Source organism: Glycine soja, chromosome 12 (assembly GCF_004193775.1).
Source record: "Glycine soja cultivar W05 chromosome 12, ASM419377v2, whole genome shotgun sequence".
Lineage (NCBI taxonomy): Eukaryota > Viridiplantae > Streptophyta > Magnoliopsida > Fabales > Fabaceae > Glycine > Glycine soja.
Genome location: NC_041013.1, coordinates 3,403,271 through 3,425,389, shown reverse-complemented (window position 1 = coordinate 3,425,389; position 22,119 = coordinate 3,403,271). Strand labels below are relative to the sequence as shown.

At 32.7% G+C, this 22,119-nt stretch overlaps 2 protein-coding genes across 7 annotated transcripts; both read right to left on the bottom strand.

Annotated features, from left to right (window-relative positions):
- Positions 1 to 1,720: 1,720 nt before the first annotated feature.
- LOC114379135 lies at positions 1,721 to 7,163 on the bottom strand. Of its 5 annotated transcripts, none has more exons than XM_028337726.1 (12): positions 7,059 to 7,163; positions 6,082 to 6,198; positions 5,485 to 5,557; positions 5,230 to 5,313; positions 4,888 to 5,001; positions 4,359 to 4,793; positions 3,859 to 4,265; positions 3,545 to 3,644; positions 3,389 to 3,448; positions 3,223 to 3,309; positions 2,965 to 3,093; positions 1,721 to 2,575 (listed from the first exon to the last, which is right to left on the bottom strand). In XM_028337726.1, the coding sequence occupies exons 2-12, from the start codon at positions 6,171 to 6,173 to the stop codon at positions 2,273 to 2,275; spliced, it is 1,884 nt and encodes a 627-aa protein (XP_028193527.1). In that variant the 5' UTR covers positions 6,174 to 6,198; positions 7,059 to 7,163; the 3' UTR covers positions 1,721 to 2,272. The 5 variants fall into 5 exon arrangements, with proteins under 5 accessions (XP_028193527.1, XP_028193526.1, XP_028193530.1 ...); XM_028337725.1 differs by lacking the exon at positions 7,059 to 7,163 and adding an exon at positions 6,345 to 7,020; XM_028337729.1 differs by lacking the exon at positions 7,059 to 7,163 and adding an exon at positions 5,832 to 5,912 and having other exon boundaries at positions 6,082 to 6,150.
- A 9,501-nt stretch (positions 7,164 to 16,664) lies between these two features.
- Positions 16,665 to 20,446, bottom strand: LOC114379697 (probable E3 ubiquitin-protein ligase ARI2). Of its 2 annotated transcripts, none has more exons than XM_028338385.1 (7): positions 20,076 to 20,446; positions 19,564 to 19,596; positions 19,193 to 19,469; positions 18,532 to 19,012; positions 17,863 to 18,408; positions 17,649 to 17,782; positions 16,665 to 17,240 (listed from the first exon to the last, which is right to left on the bottom strand). In XM_028338385.1, exons 1-7 carry the CDS (start codon positions 20,196 to 20,198, stop codon positions 17,236 to 17,238), a joined length of 1,599 nt encoding a protein of 532 aa, XP_028194186.1. In that variant the 5' UTR covers positions 20,199 to 20,446; the 3' UTR covers positions 16,665 to 17,235. The 2 variants fall into 2 exon arrangements, with proteins under 2 accessions (XP_028194186.1, XP_028194185.1); XM_028338384.1 differs by having other exon boundaries at positions 16,665 to 17,168; positions 20,076 to 20,445.
- Positions 20,447 to 22,119: the final 1,673 nt, after the last annotated feature.

The window sequence follows — 22,119 nt, the reverse complement described above, 5'->3', positions numbered from 1 at the left end:
AAATTAAAGGTTGTTCGCTAAAGATGCATCGTCTGCGTGTATAGAGCATGATGATCTTCTGGGATAAGCAAAAATGGTCGAACGTGAGGTCCAACAAAAATGTGTTGGGAAGTCTGCCAAAAGAGAACAGAGCAAAAACCACGATAAAAGCAAAACAGAAACACGAAACGCGACCAAAACAAATAAGGCACAACAAACAAAACAGTCCTGGAATGGCCCGAAACTAACTGAGCTTTGTGCGCCTTAGCTCAGGGAGCCTGAAACCGGAAACGGACACCAAAGATATTGTCGGGCACGCCAGAATGGGCGCTCAAATGCTATTTGGCGCGCAAAGGAAGGCACGTGAGAGCGTCGAAGCTCCGATGAGGATGCCGTCACCACCATCGTGTAAATCAATGGGTGGCGATGCTGGTGATGGGATCACCAGACGAAAAGGGCGTCAAACAGCGGTGGATGCCGAAAATGCACCGGAAAAGGAGAAAAATCGCCGGAAAGAGGGACAACGAGCTTAAAAGTCCACTTGAATGTGGAAACATGTCAACGGAAGACGGGAGACAAGTAGAAAGGTCCACCAAAATGTGGAAATAGGTCGCCGAAAGTAAGACGACAAGCAGAGTGGGCTGCCGGTGGTTGACGGAAAAGTTGTCGGGAAAGGAGAAACGGCCGCCGAAAGACGGTCAAAGCAGAAAGGTCCCGAACAATCTCGTTATTTCTGTGTCAAGAATAACCTTAACTCTGATACCATATAACAGTGTTATTTCTGTAATGTTGTGTGTCAAGAATGATCACACTAAGCCTTCATTTATAATGAGTAAATAGGATCAATCTAATAATGAGTAATAAGGACTAAATCACTAATTACTATCTAATCATAAATAACAGAATAATATGTAATCTTAACACAAAGTTTTATGGAGATACATATGGGGAGTGCTTATTCCTGTTGAAGTTGAGTTTTGGTTTGGTAGATGAAAGATTCTGTGAAGGCAGTTATTCAAGACAGAGAAGTTGGTGTTCTACAATCTACACGAGTAACAAGACCAACAGTGTCTCATATTTGGTGACATGGAACATAAAGGAAGATTAACACTCAGTTATTATGAAAGTTCGTGGTCATTCCACCCTTAATCATGCTGGTTCTACTATGGTGATCTGAAGCGCACGAATGGCATCATAGGAACAGTTCCTGAATTCTTATGCTTTAGTTTGGTTTTCAATCATGTGAGGAGCTAGGAGAAAGTCAGCTCCTTGATTGCATCTGTAGTTGGTTGTTGACTCTTGCAATGTTTTTGCTTCTGGTTTGCTACTCTTCTTGAGCTGCTGTTGCTGTAAAGACATTCTGTAGGTATAAAGTTCAGATACCATCAACCTTGTCAAGGCAGAGGTGGATCCTTGAAGGGAAGGACAAGCAGTTTGTGGATAAAAGGACCCATGGAGATCATGACATGCAACAACACCTTGTGTAGTTTTGCTGCTCCTACATGTTAAGTGTTTCTCTGAAGGATTTCTGAATTAGCATGTGTCCTTCTGAATTTCTTGGTAGTTCAGTAATCTATCACTTTAGTCGGTTTATAATGTCATCCGTAATGTGATTTAAATTTTAATTTAGATTGAAATTCATTAATTTCTCTCCATAAAGAAAACGAAGAAACTATGTTCTATCTAGATAACTAAAACTTATAGGAACAATTAAAATTTGAGAAAATTTTGGAGTAAATGATTTTTTTTTTCAATGATTCTCTAATCTCTCGCCACCTTTCATGCTGTATGACCATAAGGCCACAAGAATGTGTTTCTTAGTATTGATAGGTGGCAATAATGATTTCTACTGAGCAGACACTGTGAAAAAGTGTTCGGGATTGATCCATCAGACAAAGCAGATGCTGAGGAAAAGAATTAAGAATATACATCCATAAATTGAAAGAAAAAAATATAGCTATAGTAAAATACTTAAACACAAGGACCTTAAGATAGAATTATACAGCAAAAATTATGTAGTCCAGGCTCCCAAAATTTCCAGACTGTTGCTTGCTATTCGACATACATCTTTCTCTGCTACCGACTCTCACCTTAGTGTTGCCATTCTGAGTTTAATATTTTCATAGATATAAGGTAGACAATTATTATTCACCAGTTATGCTTTGAGCCAGACACATTTCCTTCTTGACATTACAACTGTGCTTACCATCAAATGTAAGTCTTGGATAGATATGGGTGGAGACATACAATTATTCTACCCAAACACATGCATGATTTCTACCAAGGCAAGCCATTACCAAGCTAGTTCCGTTGAAATCAAGTAATGGAAAGTGAAGTTATGAGGGGTTAATTCAATGCTTTTCCAGCTTGTCTTTGATTGAAACTCTTGAATGCTCTTCCTTTGAGAATCGGGTAGATAAGGCTTAACCATCTCCATCAAATCAGATGCTCCTAGACCTGAAGTTTTTGCAAAGGAATCAACCATCTTTGGAAGAACTATTTTCTGTTCCTTGCTTATGGTGATGGTAGACTGAATGTATTCCTCCTTGGCACATTGTAGCTCCTCAAAGACTCGCTTGGATGTGTACAAACGTACCTGAGAAGGTTACAACCAAGATCAGGTGAGATTATGTGAAAATGACCAGTAAAAGGATTGCTTTAGGGCAGGGGTCTGTGGAAAGCTACACATATGTCAAGTATAGAGTCATATCTATTATTTATAACCTTAATCTAAGAAGGCTGGAACTGTATAAATGTAAGAATCTTAAGTCATATCTATTGTTGAAAACTTTCGCTTGTTCAAAACATTTATATTCAGACCTATTGTCAATGCTTCAAGTAATATACATCTTTAGAGGTAGGATTTTCTGTTTCCTTGAGTTACCCGGAGAAGAGCTAAATAGAACAAAATATGTAGGTTTGTACATATCCTTCTACATAGTCAAATATGATTATGAAATAAGTGTAGAAAGACCAGAAGTCTACCGCAGGATCAGAATGGCTTCCTGAGCAAAGAGCAAATAGTAATAAAGGCTCTGGACGATGTATGGCATATCCTTTTCTTGCATCTCTAACCTTTGGTTTTGTCATTGAAGGAAACCACAACCGCAACCACTAGAAGAAAAAGAAAGGTGCAATACAATGTTAAGATGGTCAACAGGATTTGATCAATGCTAAACTAGTTTGTTTAATAAGTAAATGAAATATGCAGTCTTCTTGGAAGTTTCTGGAAATCATATTTACCTGTCCTGGGCGAGGCAATCTGCATCCCAGAATGAAGTTCTGTATCAGGTCTACACTTATAGTATGTCCCCCAATGTTATATGCGGCCTGAAATATCCTAGCTTATTTTAGTAAAAATTCATACATATCAGTTAATTCCATGGAGTTTTATGGATGAGAAACTTACCTTCAGTACCGAAGACATTCTTTTAACATTGTTGGCTGAAATTCCATAAATTAATAAGGCCTGTGGAGGACAGACAACAACATGATACGATTGGTTCACTGATTTGGAGCAATACCGTGCATGAGATAAAGAAGATTAGAGATTTAGAAATTTTACATGCATTGCCAAGGAATTGTGCACGTTAATCCAAAAGGCAAGCTTTTCTTCATGCTTCATATTTCTAGGATTAACATCTTCCAGCCGAGAAACAAGTGACCTGCTAGAAAGTAGGATATGAAGTTATTCCATCACACAAAAGAAATCATCTAACCAAATTGGTATACCACACACATTGTCGTGCATTATACTACTTTTGATAACTTCAATTTTCATCATAGTTTCTTCATCCAACTAACAGATCATTTAAAAGGAAACTAATGAATTTTAATAAAACAAGATAAGAAAAGAATATGCACTGTAAGATGGCTCACCTAAATCTTCGTAGCATGTACTCAATTTCTTTTAATTTCTGGCTATCTGTGCATAATTGTTGTATCCTTATCATTGAGCAATAAGTTCCACTAAATTCTTTGGACCCTCTGACATGGAAAGGGTTAGTGGAGTTTAAATTGAAGGATGAATGCTTCTTCCATTGTGATCCCCACTTACTACCCTGACTCTGTGAAGATAACTCGTTACCAGAAGATGGGAATGAAATAGGGGATGAAGCATTTTTATGACCAAGTGAAGTAGGCTCTGTAAGTTCACAATATATAGCTGATATACACTTAATCATCTCCTCAGAAAGCCAATTTGGTGTTTCTGGAACATTATCAACATAGCTACTCCCAAGATGCTCTGCCAGGCTGGTTGAACTGGATTTAGCACACTGAGCTTGCTGGTGAAATAAAATTTGGAAGCCAGATATTAGAGAGGCATGCATAAGAAATAAAAGGATGTAACCAATTTTCTGGTTTTCATTATACTTTACCTCTAACATGGATAATGGTAGAGAATGGTAAGAGTCAATCGCAGCTTTAGTCTCAATGTTCCCAGGAGATGCTTCAATTGAGCATGTTGTTCGTTGAGATAGTGCAGAGTGACATCGATGAATACTAGAGTCTAAACCAGTTTCGGCTTCCAACTGGTTATTGAATTCCTTAAGCTTAAACCCAGATGAATTTCTGGGTGAAATGACATTACTACAGTGCACAACTGAAATTTCTTTGTCAGAGATAGCATCATTGCCAGGCACTGCAGATGTTCCTTGTTTAGTGTCTGAAGCTAATTCCAATCTTCTTTCCTTGGTTGATAGAGTTGAAATTTGTTGATCAAATCTTTTCCGATACAAAGAGAGTAAGTATTGTTCCAAATACACAACTTCTAATTCTAATATTCCAATTTCCTTAATCAGTTCCTTTGCAGCCTAAAATTACATAAGAGATGTATATAATGGATAGTCAGAAGCAAGATCCAAAAATTTCAATTGAGAATAAAACTGAACTTCCATGTAACTGTACCTTGGGTATTGAATTTTCTATTGTAGCATCCTGTGAAAAAGGCACATAACATGCTTTCTCTAATGCACGTCGTATCACAAATTGTTGCTGTAACCGTTTTTGAAGCTGAAAAATCTTAAGAGATACAAAAACTATATATTATGAAAAGCTATCAACCAAATGCAAATAAATAAAATGAATACTGAATTTTTTTGCTCAAGGCTTATCTAAGCCATGTATAACTAGGACACTTCTAATCCTTGCCTCCAATACTACCCTCCTTGGCATGGCTACCTGTTAAGGTTACTAGAAACGTCCACTCAAAAACGACTCTAGTCATAAGCTTACTACTACGAACTGTACCTCTTGAGTCAAAGAACTTTGAAGATCCATATTATGATATTGCCTCTTCTTGGATTCAATGTTTTGCTTTAGTTCCCCCAGCTCCTTTTGTGATATAAAGAAAGAGAAAATTACTAAGAGAGTATTTGCTTCTATGATCTGAAACTCATTTTTTTATGAGAATACTAAAATCTGGGCTAATAAATCAAACGAAAATGCTCAGAAATATGCAGCAAGAAGGTAAAGGCGGTCTGAGAGAGCGGGATGGAGAAATACCACTTCAGGCCGACAAGAAGCTTCACTGATGCTCTCTAATCCATCTCCCATGACTCTCCTTTTCATTGGGTCACTGCCAAACATTAACAAAAATGTCAAAAATAGGGAATGAAGCACATAACATCATTAAAGTTAACATTGTTAGCCTGCAAAACTATTACAAAAAACTTCCTCATAGGACCAATTTTGGCATTGTAGATGAAACAAGTATGAAACTGAACCTTGTTTTTTGAAAAAAATACTCACTTATGATTATGTGTATTCCAGGAATGTGAAATTCAATATTAGAAACTATAAACTGTTAGGTTAATCTAGTGTTATGATCTTGTGAAACAAAGTAAGATTACCTATATTTAGTAACATAAATCTGAAGCAGCAAAAATTATGGATAACTTGAAGAACCATTATTTGGTTCAAAAGTGAATATACTGGAGAATAAGAAGAAGATGATTATGATGATGTGTGTCACTGCCACTCTTTCTTCAATATATTTGGTTTAGAAAGACTAAAAGTTGCTCAAATGAGAAAGAGAGACAAATCCTAGAAAGAGAATAGAAAATGTTGAAAGTAGGACACGAATTGTGTCTGCAAAAAAACCTGTTGGGGCACTTGCGACTTGAAATTGAAACGGTTGGATCCATGAACTTGAATTGCTTGAAACCAGAATCGCGCCATTTTGTTTCATGCATGTTAGTGTCAGAATTGGCTTAAACACTGTCAATGAATGCACCAAAAGACCATTAAATGCTGCAGAGTGCAGACACCAGGACCAGATATTGACAACGTTTCATAAATGTGACATTGTCAAAATAGAAAGATACATCCAAAATACATTAATTTTAAAGCATAGCTGCGCTTACAATTAGCAGAATCTCCACTCTGATGGAATGAGACTTCTCACACAGACAAGCTTTTGGAAAGCTGAACCAAGTTTGGTGGTTCAAAATCCAAACAGCCTCTCAGTTAATATCTATTTCAATTCCAAAAACACATTGTCCTTTTTTATATACCTCTGGTAAATGTTATTTTCAACCACTATGGTCTATGTTACAAAGACAAGAACAAGGGTATATTTGTGCTATACTGCTGTTGACAAACAATCTGTGAAGCTCATAAGACCCTTTTTTTTTATTTTTTGACTATTCTCACTCTCACATGACTAACCAACCCACCTTTTTGGAAGCCTTTGAAAAAGTTGTTGTGGTTTTTGCATTTCATTAAAAGGAGGAAAATCATGTCATAGCTTTTGTAGAATGTATTTCAAAGTAAAACTTAGGGATTAGAAAAGAATGATATGACAAGAAACATGGAGGCAAACTGAGATATGTGTATCGCAGATTATGCTATCAACAATGATGCAAATGTATTGCATGCATGTTTAAAGGCACACCAACTCTGAAGCTTTTGTGCTGGTTGGCTTTATGCATTGCATTAAAAGAAGCACATCAGTTTGGTTTTTCCCTTTATCTTGTAGCAGTGTCTAAAAGCCAAGACCTTCACCGTTTAGAATGGAACATAGTGACAAAATACAGAGTGGTGATTAAGATGCCAGTTTGTTGGACAAATGGACTTACATAATGCACACAGTTCCATCCACTCGTGCACTTGATTTCTTTTCTATGCCATTCCAAGAGCAAACTCCCATGTGATGCATCTCACAAATCATTTACTATCATTTGGTTTAAATGGTAAAAGTGTAGTATCCTTGAAGATTGATCAAGTCATTTTTATTTTCCTTCTTTTTGCCCTCGACTTCATTGAATAAAGGTAAATTTATTTTATACTAAACACAAACAAATTTTACCTACCAATTGGACTACTTGGCCCGATCCTCCTATTACAGTCAGAGGTGAAACTGACTAGTAATAATTGGTAATAACTTCACTACCTAATCTTGAAAGTATTTAGTCTAATTATTGGTCAGATTTGTCAAAAGAATTATAATGTTATAACGATTAAAGGGATGTGCTTAATTAGTAAAGTATTTTATACAAAGAAGTTTTAACATAGGTGTATAGAAGTAGGAGGTATAGTTCAATTGGTTAAATAATATGTATAAGTTGTTATAAATTCTCTTGTATTTACTTTTATCCAGAAAAAAAAAAACATAGGTACCAAAAATTTATAGGCTTTGACAAAGACTAATTTTTACTAAAAAGTTTAACTGATCATTTTTAATAATTTTTCTTTCTTTTATCATATCTTTTTATATACATATTCGAATCTAAGACCCAATCCACTTGTTGGTGGTTTCAACAAATTGTTACATAATCCATTAAAGAAAAACATATTGTTACATAATTTGCTGATAAATTTGAGAGTGTAAAAAATATTAATTAATTTTTGTACCATGTATTTATAGTGTTACCCCCATGACCCCTCCACTAGGCGATGCTACCAACGTCCGGGAAGATTGAAGAAGAAAACACAGTGAGTTTGGTCACTTGGAATAAAAAGGAAAACGCACTTATAGAAAAGCACCTCAAAAGGGCTGAAAGTTTATTGTCAAAGGAAGAACCAGTGTATGTTTTTTGATATGAAGTGACTGGTTTTGGTGGGTTGTCTTTTGTCTAATTTCATAGAGAAACTTGGATACAACCAATTCTTGCATTGTCAATGAATTTGGTGGGAAAAAGTGCCCTGCCTTTTGTCATTGGAGACGGTGCTATACACGTAGGGAAGAGCATAAAATAATGTCTCGATGTAGTTACAATAATGGGATGGATATTTGCATGACTGCTTAGTTAATACTATGTACACATTTTACATTAGACAAATAATACCCTTTTATCAACACTGCTTTCTTTTCCCCATCTTTGACCATAAATAAAAGATGGAAAGAACTTTTTACAAGTTAACAATAGAATATGTCCACCCTCTTTTTATTTTAGTTTAATTTGCATGTATGGTAAGTGAAATTTCCTTTATAATGTCATCAATCAATCTGAAATAATTCTTAACATGGAACAAATTTGTTATATATTAGTGGAAAACTAAGCACGTTTATTTGTCCACATTTTTTTATTTTTTGAAATTGGACAATTAGTATTTTTTATATATTGGGTAGTTTAGTGAAGGAAAAGCAACTGAATTGAGATATTAAAACATAACAGCGAGATGGTTTGTAATAAGTGGTCTGCATAGTATATTTTATGATGAAGTCATATAAAAATGGTTAAATTTTCTCTCTTTTATTACTTCTTTTTATGTTTATAATTAGAATTTTTAACAACATTTGAATTTATGCCCTCTAAGTGTTAAATTGGTAAATTTATACCATTTTAATGGTGTATTTGTTACAGAAACATAGAAGAAAATTTGGACGAGAAGTTGAAGATTTAAAGACTTTCAGCGCAACGCAGCCACTCAATCGAGCAGTACTTGCTTAGTGCAAAGAAGTCATGTGGAGAAGTCTGATACATGAAGGCGCGTTTAACGCGAGTCACATGCTAAGCGTGTGACCACCGCCTCACTCGCTCGGCGCGGTAGTCGCGCTTAGAGCGAGGTTGTGTATAATTTAAGTTAAGTGCGTCTATAAAAAAAGGAGGAAACAAAGGAAAATGACACACAACTACACACTAAATATCCACGAAATTGGAGCTTCCCATAGAAAACAAAGGCTAGGATTCGTGCAAGAATAGGGGGAATCAACCATTAAGAATCATTCATTTCCCCCTTCTCCATTCCTCTTCTCTTTCCATCATCCTCTTGTAATTGTAAAGCCTTTTATGACAATGAGAGACTAAAACTCTCATTGTTTAGAGCCTAGCAACCAAACGCTCGTGATGCAATTTTTTCTACTATCTATTTAATATTAATTATATTTCATTGTCCCTTTTCTGTGCTTAATTTCATTGATTGTGGCTTGATAATTCATATTCATGTATATGTTTTAGGATTTAGGCATTGAGAAATGTTTATCTCCTAATATTGGGAAAGGACATTTAAATGATTCATATCTAGGGACAAAATGACATTGTTTAGTTTGTTTTATGCATCTCTGTTTATAATGCACTTTAATTAACTTAATCTCTTAAGGGATTAGGTAAATTAGGCTCTTTCACTTAAAGGATCATGATTAGAGTAAATGAATAGATGTAGGTGATAATTACAATAATATTAAATAGAGAAAAATCATTAATCTTACATTGAGAGTAGTTTTGGTAAGGTAGACTAACTTCGCATTCTAAATCTATCTACACTCCAAGTGTTTGTTTTTATTCTCTTACATATTTTAAATAATTAGTTTAATTTTATTTTATTGTCTTTTTCACAAATATTTAAATTAATTCATTAGTTGCTTGAAAATTAGATATACATCAATCTAAGTATAAACAAAATTTTTGTAAACTTGACACTCAAACTTTCATTTTATTTTGTTACTTTAGATAATTTGATATACTTATCAACGAGTTCACTGTAATATCAATTCAAAGATAAAGAAGTCCAAGAAAAAAGGAAAAATAAAAACAGATTATCATGTTTATATTAATCAGTTATTGGTTATATATGATTGAATAAAAAAAAATCTTCTATATATTTGTTTTTCTACACCTCAATAAAAATGTAAAAACAAAAAGATCCATATGTCAGATGGGTGCACCATAGAAGTTAAAACTTAAAACCAATTTTGGTTCTTGCAAAACTTCTAAATTCTGACGCACTTTTTGACATGTCACGAAGTTTCTAGTTGACTTGTGGCTCGCAAAACCTGGAGAACCAATGTCCATCTATTCAATTTTCCTGTGCTTGGAGTCTCCAATCTGAGTATCTGACTCCGATCTACACAAACAGAAATAAATAATTAGAAATTAACCTCTCTGATCGACCAAAACCATTATCAATTTTTCAAAGGAAACTGACAGACATACTTGTGGCTTTAATAATGTAAACCAGAGCTTAGTACGACTCTTTCATTCAATAATCCAAAACGAACCAAAATTCTACTAATTTCAATACCTCAGAATTGGTGCAAACATAACTAATTAATGTGTCATGAGATAAGGTCATTATTTTTCGCCTCACAATTATTTTTCGCTTTCGTACTACTTAATAAGAATACAATAAATAAAAATTCTTGTGTTAAAATTTTAATATAAAAAAATCAGTATCTTAACTAGTAAATATTTTTAAGACATTAACTAAATATTTAATAGTGAAAATAATTTTTTTTAGACTTTACTTACCTAAATTAGATCTTTGACACAAATAATTTTTTGTCAGGTTTTATTTATCTTTCAACCGTACTTAAAATTAGTCAAAATTTATTTTTTCTAATGAATCGGAGGGTTAATACCAAAAAAATAGTGTAATTACTTAAAAAAATAAAAATACTTGCTCCATTTTTTTAACCATCATAATTAGGGTCTTCGGCTCTCCAATGAAGGTCTCAAGCCATTTCTACAAGTTTCGGTCCTTTGGATCAGTTATGAAACTAATATCAAGAAGTTTTTTTTTTTTTTTTTTTGTCTTAGGTAAGAACCACAAGTATATCTCAACCCAAAGACTAATCTTACTTGTGGTGCGTAGGTATTGTTGGTTCAAGGGAACTTTACATATTGTGGGAATCGAATACAAATTCTCTCGCTAAATAAATTATTGTCTTTCACGTGAACGCAACGTGATCTTAGAATACCAACCCTTTGGATTAATATGAAGTTAAGAATAGTTTTAATATAAATAAATATATAATTGTATTTATTAATATGTTTACTATCACTAAAGTGGACATAGAAATTGAGAGAATAAATTTTTTTATTTTAAAATAATAAATATTTTTTATTAAATAAATACTCTCCTTATTCAGTACAAACTTTAGCTATTGTACAAAAAATTATTAGAAGGTCAAACAACTTACGAAATTTTATATTTATGAAGAGATATGCAACATTGCAACTAGCTAGTAATAACTAGAAAATTTGAATTAATTTGATAATCAATTTTGTCTAATAATAATTACAATTTTTTCACTTTACTATTATTTTTAATGAAATAATGAAGAAATTAATATTTTTGTAGTTTTTTATTAGTAGAATTCAAAATAAGAAGATTTTAAATGCTTTAGAGAAAAATTGATGCAAAAACTGGAAGAAAAAATCTTGAAGAAAAGTTAAAAGAATTGGACAACTCACTTAGCGTGCAATCCAAGTTTAGCGCGCACCCTCGCTTAGCGGGCAAGCCCAGGCTTAGCGCAAAGATGACCCACGAAAAAGTCCAAAGGCGTGCAAAAGCCCACACTATGCGTGAAGTTAGCATGAATAGTTACCTTAGGCCTATAAAATGAGTAGGAAGCAGAAAAGAAATACACACGAGTCTTAGAGTTCTCTATTAAAGTTATCTAAAGCCTGAGCCTATCTCACAGGGAAAACCCTCCTTTTCTAGCTATTCCTCCCTTTCTAGTTATCCAACCCCTTCTTTCATCCTGAAGTGTAAAGTCTCTCATGGTCATAAGAAGTTAAACCCTCTCTGCTGGGAGCCTAACAGCCAACACTCTTGTAATGTAACTACTCTTATTATCTATTAAATGCAATTTCTATTTCTATTGCTTCTTCTTTTCTGTTCGTCATCTTTATTGTATGGTCTGATCATCCACGCATTAGTTTTAGGGGTTATACATTAGGAAATAGTAATTTTTAAAAAACTGGGAAATAACATCTAAACAATTCATTGCTAGGAATAAAGTGACTTTGTTTTGTCTTTGCATACATTTTCATGCTTCATGTGATTTACTATTCAATCTTTGCAAAGAGATTTTGCAATTGAGCTCTTCATTATGAGGGATCGAGGTTGAGTGTTTGACTAAATGTAGGTAGAAATTGTGAAAGCATTTAATAGAAAAAAATATTAATATCACATCAAGCATATTCAAGCATGATAGACCCATCATATTTAAATTCTAAAATTATCTTTTGCATTAACTCTTTATTTTATTACTCTTATCTTTTTAATTTCAAATTCTTTTTTTCTTCTTATCTATCACAATTTCTTATCTCTTGTTTGTAAATTGGTTATACATTAATTCAAATACAAACAAAGTTAATATTAACTCGACACTTAAACTTTTATTTTAACTTTATTCTTTATGACAAATTGATACTCTTGTTAACTAGAATACTTGTGTTACTATTGAGCTTTAAAGTTTGGTATAGGCACATAGATCAATAGGAAAACTTATTAAACGAATCATTTACTGATATTGTTAATGCATCAATTAATGAGTGAGCTGCTGCACCTCTCTTAGTATATGGAACCAATGCATGCATATATTGGGGTTGGTAACATTTTATAATCTTGTCAGAAAGTAACCGAAGTTTCTTTCAACACAAAACAGAGCAAACAGAATCTTATCGTTGAGATTGGTGAGACTGAGAGAGAGAGATAGAGAGACAAAAGGCACGGAAATTGGAAACCAGTAACACAGACAAAATGTTGGCAACGACAAGCAAATTCATGCCGAAATGAGTAATACGGTATGATTATTTTAGAAAGAAAAAGTCCTTTTTTTATCAAATAAAAACTTACCATAATTAACTTTGGGTCTATTATTCTTTTAATATAATGCTACTTAACAATACGAGAATATCTAAATCCATGCCAAATTGCCCATGATATGATCTTAGAAATTGTAAATATCGTAGCCAAAAAATATGCAAGTGGAAAAATCTGAGATGTGCAATAGTTATAATGTTGTCTTCAAACACTTATGTTTAAGTATTATGTTTGGTAAGCCTATAAATTTCTTTAATTAGTTTATAAGTTTTTTTTATTAAAATAAATTCACTTAGTGCACGAGCTTAATTTTCATAAACTAATAACTTATTTGAAATAGTTTATGGAAAATAAACTAGCTTATAAGTTACTATTTTTTTTTAATTTTATTCTTACTATTTTATTTTAAATTTCATTTTACTCTTTTATTTAATTTAAAAATTCTCTTTTTTTTTGTTCGTTATTTTTTATAATTATACAAGTGAGAGACGTATATATTCAAGTTTTTGTTGTACAAATAAAAAAAATAATGTTTAATAAAATTTATGAAGATTTTTTTTTATTTTTTGTTTTAACATGGTATTATTAATAAAGTATTTAAATGTTAAAAACGATTTTAAACAATATAATTCTAATAAATTTAATTTAATTTAATTTTACTTTTCCAAAAAATTAAAAATTTAGTTTTATCATTTTTTTGTAATATAAAATTTTTAAAAAATTATTATCCTACTTTTTAAGATGAAAAGTTATTAAAATTAAAATTTTAAAAATATTAAATGTCTTTTTACATCGTTTAACATTTATTAGTTAACTTATAAACTAATCTTACCAAATTATTTCAATTAAATAAGTTAATTTTTTATAAGCTTTTAACTAACTTTTAGCTCTTAACCTATATATAACTTATATATAGCTTATAAGCTTTCAAAGCTTCCCAGAATTTAACAAATTCCTGTCAATGATAATCAAGGTCACGGAACTAACAAACTTAAATTGCCAGCAATTAAGAAATTTGAGAGAGGTAGAGGGATGAAGCGTAGTTGCAAAATTAGGGTTAATCATTATCATTAAAAAGGTTTTCTAAATAATATTGGTTTATATGTAAAAAAAAAATATTGGTTTAAGTAAATTCGAGAATTAAATAAATATTAATTTTGGATAAAATCATTTCAGATTAAAAAATCTATTTTCATATAAGCTCAACTTTAAAATTAAGTCTGTCAAAAAGAAACTTTAAAATTAAATGAAATTTCTGAAAATAATTGAAGGGTGAAAAAAATCTGAGGCTCATTTTGAGTGCAAGAGAGGAAATTCGAAGATTTGCACTACACCAAATTCATTTAGTTTCCAATCTCATTCATGCACACTCATGAGTCATGCCTTTGAAAGCTCTAAACAAATGTTGACGCATATATGACTTGGACTCTTTGAAATACTCTAAAAAAACACATCAGAAATAGCACCATCATTATCACAATTATTCTTGCATTTGCAGAGTGTATATTGCAAAAAGTTAAATTTTGCTCTCTTTTTTGTTACTATGTAAATTGTGATTTGCAAAAAATACTTCACTGATATAAACTTGATGATATATAGACTGCTTTGCCGGTGGATTCTAGGGTGAAATCCTAAAATCCCTCCCTCGCCGGTGAGGGAGTAAAATTACCTGCAATAACAGATTTTTAACCTGATAAAAAAAATTAAAAATTATTCAAAATATTTTATAATAAAATAAAATAACTAAAATTAAATAAAATATAATAAATACGCATCAGGAACTTCCAGAATCTGGATTTTTGTATTGGGTGGCTGCATAAATTAGTAAAAAATGGCATCTGCCCTTTTACACAATCCATTTGCTTATGAATTTCCATTGCGGGTTGTTAAGGAGTTTTGCCCAAACAAATGGATTGAGTAGAAATCAATTTCCACTTGCCAGAGATGGCACATGGGCTTATAGCTCAAGTAGGAATTGAGTAGAGGTTCGAATTAAGGTTATATTTATTGAGTTGAATTTGAAAAAAGCAATCCTAACAATAAAAAGTAAATCTAAGAATAAAAAATTATATAAGCATATACCTATATTTTTCTCTTAATCACACCTAAAAAATTATTTTTGTTACCCAATTATTTTTTACAATATTCTTAAAGCCCACTATTGCCTGTACACTTATATTTTTGTTTTTTTACAATATTCTTATTACAAGATTACAAGTGTTCAAGCGATGGTGTGTGTTTTTCTATTAAGATTTGCATACAGTTAGTAATAATTTTTAGTTTTAACATAAAAGGATTTAATTACACGAGTTTAGAAGAAACTATTTTTCTTATAACTAAATCAGTAATTTATAACAACATATGACATGAAATCATAAGGCCATGGTCTACGAAACACTCGATAGTAAATGACATCATTTCCGTACATTTGAGTTAATGATGTCAATTAAAAGAATTGCATAACATCCATTTAGTTAATGATGTCAATTAAAAAAATATATGATATATTTTTCCTACGTGAAAAGTAAGTTATCTGGAATTAAAGAGAAGGAAACACAAGAAAAAAATATATCAAGTCTCAAAATTATTCAAAGCCTATTTATTTCTTAGGAGAATCATCTTTTTTAGTCATTTCTCCCTTTCTTTTTATTAGTCATCCAGCCCTTCTTCCATCCATATTGGCACGTGTAAAATTTCTCATGACGAAGTTAAACCCACATTATTGGAAGCCTAAAATTGTTCTTATTATCTATTAAATGTTGTTTCTATTGTTTTTTTTTCTGCTCTTCTACATTAATTTTAAGGGTTATACATTGAAAGATGATAATTTCTAAAGAACGGGAAGAGAACATCTAAACAATTTATGGCTAGAGATAGAGTGACTTTGTTTTGCCTCTCATGCAATTTACTATTCAATTTTTACAAAGGGATTTGAGAGAGAGAATAGATAAATTAAACTCTTCATCGCAAGGGATCCTAGTTGAGTGTCTTAGTAAATGTAAGTGGAAATTGAAAAAAAATTTAATAAAAAAAAACATTAATATTACATCAAGGGTAGTTTGACATACTTGATCTCAACATTATCACATTCTAATTTCATTTTTTTTGCATTTAAATTATTATTTATTTATTTTTGTTATCTTTTTCTTTGCGTTACTTCAAATTTCACATTTCGAATTCCTTATCTTTTCCTTCTCTACTCCTTCTCATAGCTTAATAATTAAGCTTGCATGACTTACCAATAAGTTAACAGTAAACATGAAATGCAGAGTAATTTAGGTTACCTTGCTTATAGTTGTATTCTATAATTCTAACCGCCCCCCTCCTATATCCATTATACCTCTTTAGATATACGCAATGGAGTGTTTGAAAGGGTGGTATATCTTTGAGCTAAGTGATATAGTTATAAATGCTCCACACTACACTATCTTGTAAAAATCAAGTGTTATTTATTAATATAAAAGTAACTCACTTTGTTTTAAACGAAGGGTATAGTCGGAAAAACATCAACTTTTTAATTTCTAAAACATCAGCTTTTGAACAAATTTGAAAATAATAGAGTAATCTTTGTTTTGTTACATAAAGGCATTAGAATTTGCAACGAGTGCAATGATCGATCTAGTAACGAAACGAATAAGAATAGTCGAAATCGTTTGAAAATTGTAACTTAAACCAGAAAAATAATGTAAACATGAGAGAAGAAAAATCAGTGAAGTTACCTCCACCTATAATAACTCCATAAGATAGGAATAAAAGCACCCTAGAAGTTGTCCTCAAGGTAGCCATTTACATAAAACTACTAGCAAATAAATGCCAAGGTATCTATATACAGCGCTAGGATTTCAAACAGAAAGGTAGATGGCATAGGAATAAGAAACTTTGGAAACATATCTTATCTCAGCAGAGACATATGGCTAAAAGAAAGATATGAGAAAGCAAATGGGGTGTGAAATCCAAAAAGAATAATTCCTTCCTTCCAAAGGCAGCAAAGCAATTTTATGTTGTTAGACCTGTACGCCTGTACGTATAATAAGGTGTCCTTCAAAGTCAATTTCTGTCTACAAACTCTGCTGGCAAGTTTAGATCAAAAAAACCACCTCCTCCAAGACCCTCTTTTCTAGGACGCTTACGAGAAGAGCATCCACTATCCTCTGAACTCCCTGATCCAGATGGTCGATCAAGTTCTTCTGTTACACCTACGCTTGCAGCATATATACAATAATCCTTTTCACTCAGTAAGATTTCTGATGAGCATCCACAAAGTCAAACTGAAGAAGACATACATAAGAACATTCATAACATAATAGAATAAGACAGCTAAAAATATAAATTTGAGTTGCCACCATATTTCCATGTTGGTAGATAACAACAAACAAAATAAGATCTACAATAAGCACCATAAGCAAAATTTATATATGTAACCTCGTATACAAATTTAACACTTTATGACAGATTAAATCAGTCTATCAAAACCCCAACACAGCCACAAAATAAATGCATAACAAAAGAACGGAAGCAACAAATCAAAACATAAAAGTGATCAAACCATCAAAATTGGCTCACTCAATTTCCCGTTAATGAGCCATGAGAGGTATCACACAAAAAAATGGCAATGCTAACACGAAAAGGTTTTGGTCCAGTTAATTATTCAAACAAACCCCACAAAAGGCATTTACCAGTATTATTGACTTTGTTGTTCCAGCAAACTGAAAGTTCTGATGCCCTCTCAATGCCCTTTGACTTGTATGGAGCAATACTATGAATGCCAAGATTGAGAGAACCCAATAGATCATTCTCGATGCATTCATACCTGCATCAAATATCAGAATTCACAACTATCAATACCAAAAGTAAGTGATGTACCAGGACCTTATTTAAATCAGCACTCACATTTTTTGACAAAGTTTGTCAATAATTGTAGAAAGGTTGAGTATCTGCATCCTTATCTCAACAACCTTGTCATCTGAAAAGGTTTCAAAAGGCTCCTCCAAAATTTTAGAGAGCTTTTCAACATTTGCTTCAAGCTGTTGCTGTTGATCCTCAAATAAGTTCTGTTTTATTTCCCTTTGAGCGTCTGTCATTTCATCCTTAAAAAGCTCATCTCCAAACATATAAAATGCAAATGCATATGAATATGATAGGACTCGCCTAGATCTGAAAAGTCTGGAGAGTCCATTATTTACCCAGCTATAATCTCTGAGTGTAGAATCTTTTTCTTCTGAAATGGAAATCTTCCCTTGTATAGTCTCTTTCAGTTTACTTTCAATCTTAAAGGAGTCTGTGTGAGCTTTATACCGGTTATGATAGTGCATATACCGATATAGATCCCTCTTTGCACGTTCAGCTGTTTTTTCTTGCTCTTTGTAGCGACCACAGCTATGACCAGCTATACTTGACCAAGTATGCTCTCGGCCGGTAGCTCCACCACACAACCAACTGCACCAAAAGGGAGAAAATGATTATAAAAAAACACAAGCAAATGTCAACTCATAGTCAAAGGTGGCAATGAAGAGAGAAAAGTTGGGTGAAATATTTGATGCAGGAAGGAGGAAAGCTCACCAAAAAGCTTGGCCACAGATACAGCTAACCAAGTTACAGCCACCATTCTTCTCCACTGGTTTGTGACACTTTGGACATGGTTTTGTATGAACAGTTATCCAATTAACAGTTTCTGATTCGTCTCGACACTTCTTAGCCCAAAGCTCCCACATCAGACATGAACAAGGGGAGTGTGCTTCTGACAAACAACTAAAACAAAATTGTACACCACATGAACATTCTACCTCACACAGTTCATCATCCTCAACCCGTATTGCATTCCCACAATGAGGTGTGCTGGGACACCATTTAACTCTCTTATTGTCTTCAATGTAAGATTCAAGCAGAAAGCGTTCATATTTCTCAGCCATATGAGAGTGCTCTCTACTGAGTAGAGTTCTTACAACAGCTTCATCACATATGGAATTGCACTTGTGTTCCATGCATCTAATGCGCTTACTTTGACCCTCATTTATCTTGACAATAAAATGCTCTATCCAACCTGTAAAAAGAGACACAAACACAAAAGAAGCTCATAAATGAAGTTTGCATGAATTTTCATTTGTGTGGCGGAGATAGACCCTTACTACAGGGTTACAAATGAAAAACAGCCACACCATCCACCTAACACATCTGAAATTTTAGAAAACCAAAGGCCATGAATAAAAAAACAAAGACTCACAGCCGTTGCAAAAGCAGTGACCGCAGTCCATTCTCGTTGTTTTGCTACTAGGAACTTCATCCATACAAATGTTGCACATGAAATCAGGAGGAACAGGTGAGTCAGAGTCACGATGTTCATCCACACTAACACCAGCTTCAGCAAAGAGAAATGATTTCCCCTTGTCTACATACACTTCAAACAGATTCTCCACATCCCAACGATGAAAAATAAGCAGAGTACGAGCATGTTGCTCTCTCACCGATAGCATGTCCATCACTCTGCGCAAATCCTCCTTCTGCAAAAAAATGTGGGTTGTGATCTCAGAAAAACCTAAAAAGTATAATTTACCCAAACAAAACACAAAGTGATATTTTTTTCCCTCATGTTACCTGTGCAGCCAGCAGTGATTCCTTTGTAATCACCTGCAAAAGCCAAAGGAGTTCGTTCATCAGAACATTGTCAGTGCAAGGAAAAAACACAAAGAACCCAGCTTCACACAATAAAATTAATCATAGAATCACACAACCCAAAAAAATTGCAACTAACAGTAAAAAAAAGGGGGATTCCAATCATATAGAAAACCTTCAAATTCCAACCACAAATTCAGCACCCACAATCGAATTCAACAAAGCCCCAAACGCTCACAGTCGAAAAATAGTTTTAAAAGCCCTATTTTCAACAGAACTATCTCAATACAACACCAAATATAATGCACTTAAGGAAGAAAAAAATCAATTCACAACCCAATACAATAATAAAAAAATAAAAAAACAAACACACATAAACAAACACGGACGTAAATCATCGCGAGAAGAAAATTCAATAAGTGAGGGTTTTTCACATAAGAAGAAGAAGAAGAAGAATAAAAATTGGAATAACCCCAAAACGGCGTATCGTATACCTTAGTAGTGGGGCCCTTGGAAGAAAGCAAGGCGTAATTCTCGTCGTTTTCGTAGGCCTCGACGGAGTCCTCCTGATCGGAGTCGTAATGGTAATCCTCGTCGCTGCTCGCGTAATCGTCCATATCCGCCACCTCCGAAACGAAACGATTCAATGGCTATTCAATTTCAATTGATGGAATCGCAGAATTAGGGATTAGGGATTGGATCGAATCCGGTGATCGGAAAAATCAATAAAGGAAATTCCGACGAGAACGCCGGCAATAGAGAACGCGGCTACACACACGGCACTCCACGCACGAACACACGCAGAGAAAGAGAGAGAGTAAGAGAGAGAAACGACCTTTCCTTCTACCTTTGCAAGTTTTTGCACTTGCTTTGCTTTATATAATCTAAAAAATATTATTAATGATAAGGATGATTATTGTATTGAATAATAAATATAAATAATTGATGACATATAAGATGAGAGGAAAATATTATAAGATAAGATGATTAAACTTGCAATTTATAATTAAATATGAATCCTCAATATTTAATATTAATATTATGTAATCATATGTAAATTTTTTTTTAAAATCATTTAACATTTTAACATTAAATTTTAATCCTCATATATAATTATACAATTTAAATTTAATTATTTAATCTGATATAAGATATTTTTCTCCTAAGATATACTTATTAATTCTTAGCTTCCTCTTTTTGAAGTCTAATTTCATTGGTTGTCCCAAGTCTCTACTTCATTTTTTCTTTTTTAATTTTTATTAGAACAAAATTCTTCAAAAAAATTATCAGAACAGAAAATAAAATAAGAGGTTTGGGAATTTCACTTTACAATAACAGTGTTTGTCTGTTTTCCTGTTTCCTCGCTTCTTTTTGCGTACAGGTTACATTGTTTTCCCTATAAAAAAATATTATTTGAAAATTTGCCTATTTTTTATAACGTTTTCCTTTGTAATTAGTAAACATTATTTCATAATTTATGATTCCTCTTACAAAAAAACAATTTGAGATTCAGAACATTAAGAACTTTGTTTGTTTGTTTTATTAATTTTTTTTTGTAATTTATAAAAATCTAAAAGATGTGGCAGAATTTAAAAAAAAAATCAAAAATTAAGAAATTTGTTAAGATTTTGACAACTTAGCAACTAAGTTGTCTTGATAAAAAAATAAATAAATAACTGAAGTACATCTAATGCAAGGGAAATAAGTTACATGCGTTTCTTAGGAAAATGGAGTAGAAGATATTCACGATATGTGGTTTGTTTGAATAAATAATTAATATTTTGTTATGAGCAATAAATATTTAATTTATATATTTAAAATTTATAATAAATGCAATAAAAAAATTATGATAAATAAATAAATAATATTTTTAATCATGTCTATTGCATTAAAAATTAATTTGTTTATTGCATTTCAGATGGTCCACTATAGTGCCAACCAATATTTAACCCCTTTTTACATCAACACCATGAACCCGTAACAACCCCTAAACCTGGTAGAAATGTTAACCCACCTCCTAATGAAGTATTGGTGAAATGCCTAATCATTTCAAACATTGCATTAGCACAAGAACACTGAATGAAAAGGTAAGCCCCAAATTCTAATTGATTGCCAAAACGAATCCAAACTATCTCTTATTTTGGTATTATTCTCCTACAACATAAATTATTCTTAGATGAGACTCTCTTTCACATAAACCTCCACCTATGCAGTGAAAACCTTAAAGTGGACATATTTATTCCACACCCTATTAAAATCGTCCTTCACATTCAATACATCATCCTCCACCAGAGTTTTATATCTAGATCTTTGTATATACTTCACTTGCTTTCTTTTTATATCTAGGCGAGAAGGAAGAGTTTAACTCTTCATTGATGGGAGGGAGTTAGAAGATAGATATGGTGTGGGAAGGGAGTTTACATGGTACGACCAAATGGGAGGGCAAGAAGTAAGCTTGATAGAATGCAGGCAACGAGAGAATGGTTCAACATGTGGTCGGATAGTACACAATATGTTCAAAAAAAAAAAAAACCTACA

Coding starts and splice junctions, on each gene's coding strand:
- LOC114379135 (XM_028337726.1), bottom strand. CDS start 6,173: ATGCATGAAACAAAATGGCGCGATTCTGGTTTCAAGCAATTCAAGTTC. Junction 5,314..5,484: donor CTTCTTGTCGGCCTGAAGTG/GTATTTCTCCAT, acceptor ATATCACAAAAG/GAGCTGGGGGAACTAAAGCA. Junction 4,266..4,358: donor TACCATTATCCATGTTAGAG/GTAAAGTATAAT, acceptor TTATTTCACCAG/CAAGCTCAGTGTGCTAAATC.
- LOC114379697 (XM_028338384.1), bottom strand. CDS start 20,198: ATGGACGATTACGCGAGCAGCGACGAGGATTACCATTACGACTCCGAT. Junction 19,470..19,563: donor AATCACTGCTGGCTGCACAG/GTAACATGAGGG, acceptor ATTTTTTTGCAG/AAGGAGGATTTGCGCAGAGT. Junction 19,013..19,192: donor TCACTGCTTTTGCAACGGCT/GTGAGTCTTTGT, acceptor CTCTTTTTACAG/GTTGGATAGAGCATTTTATT.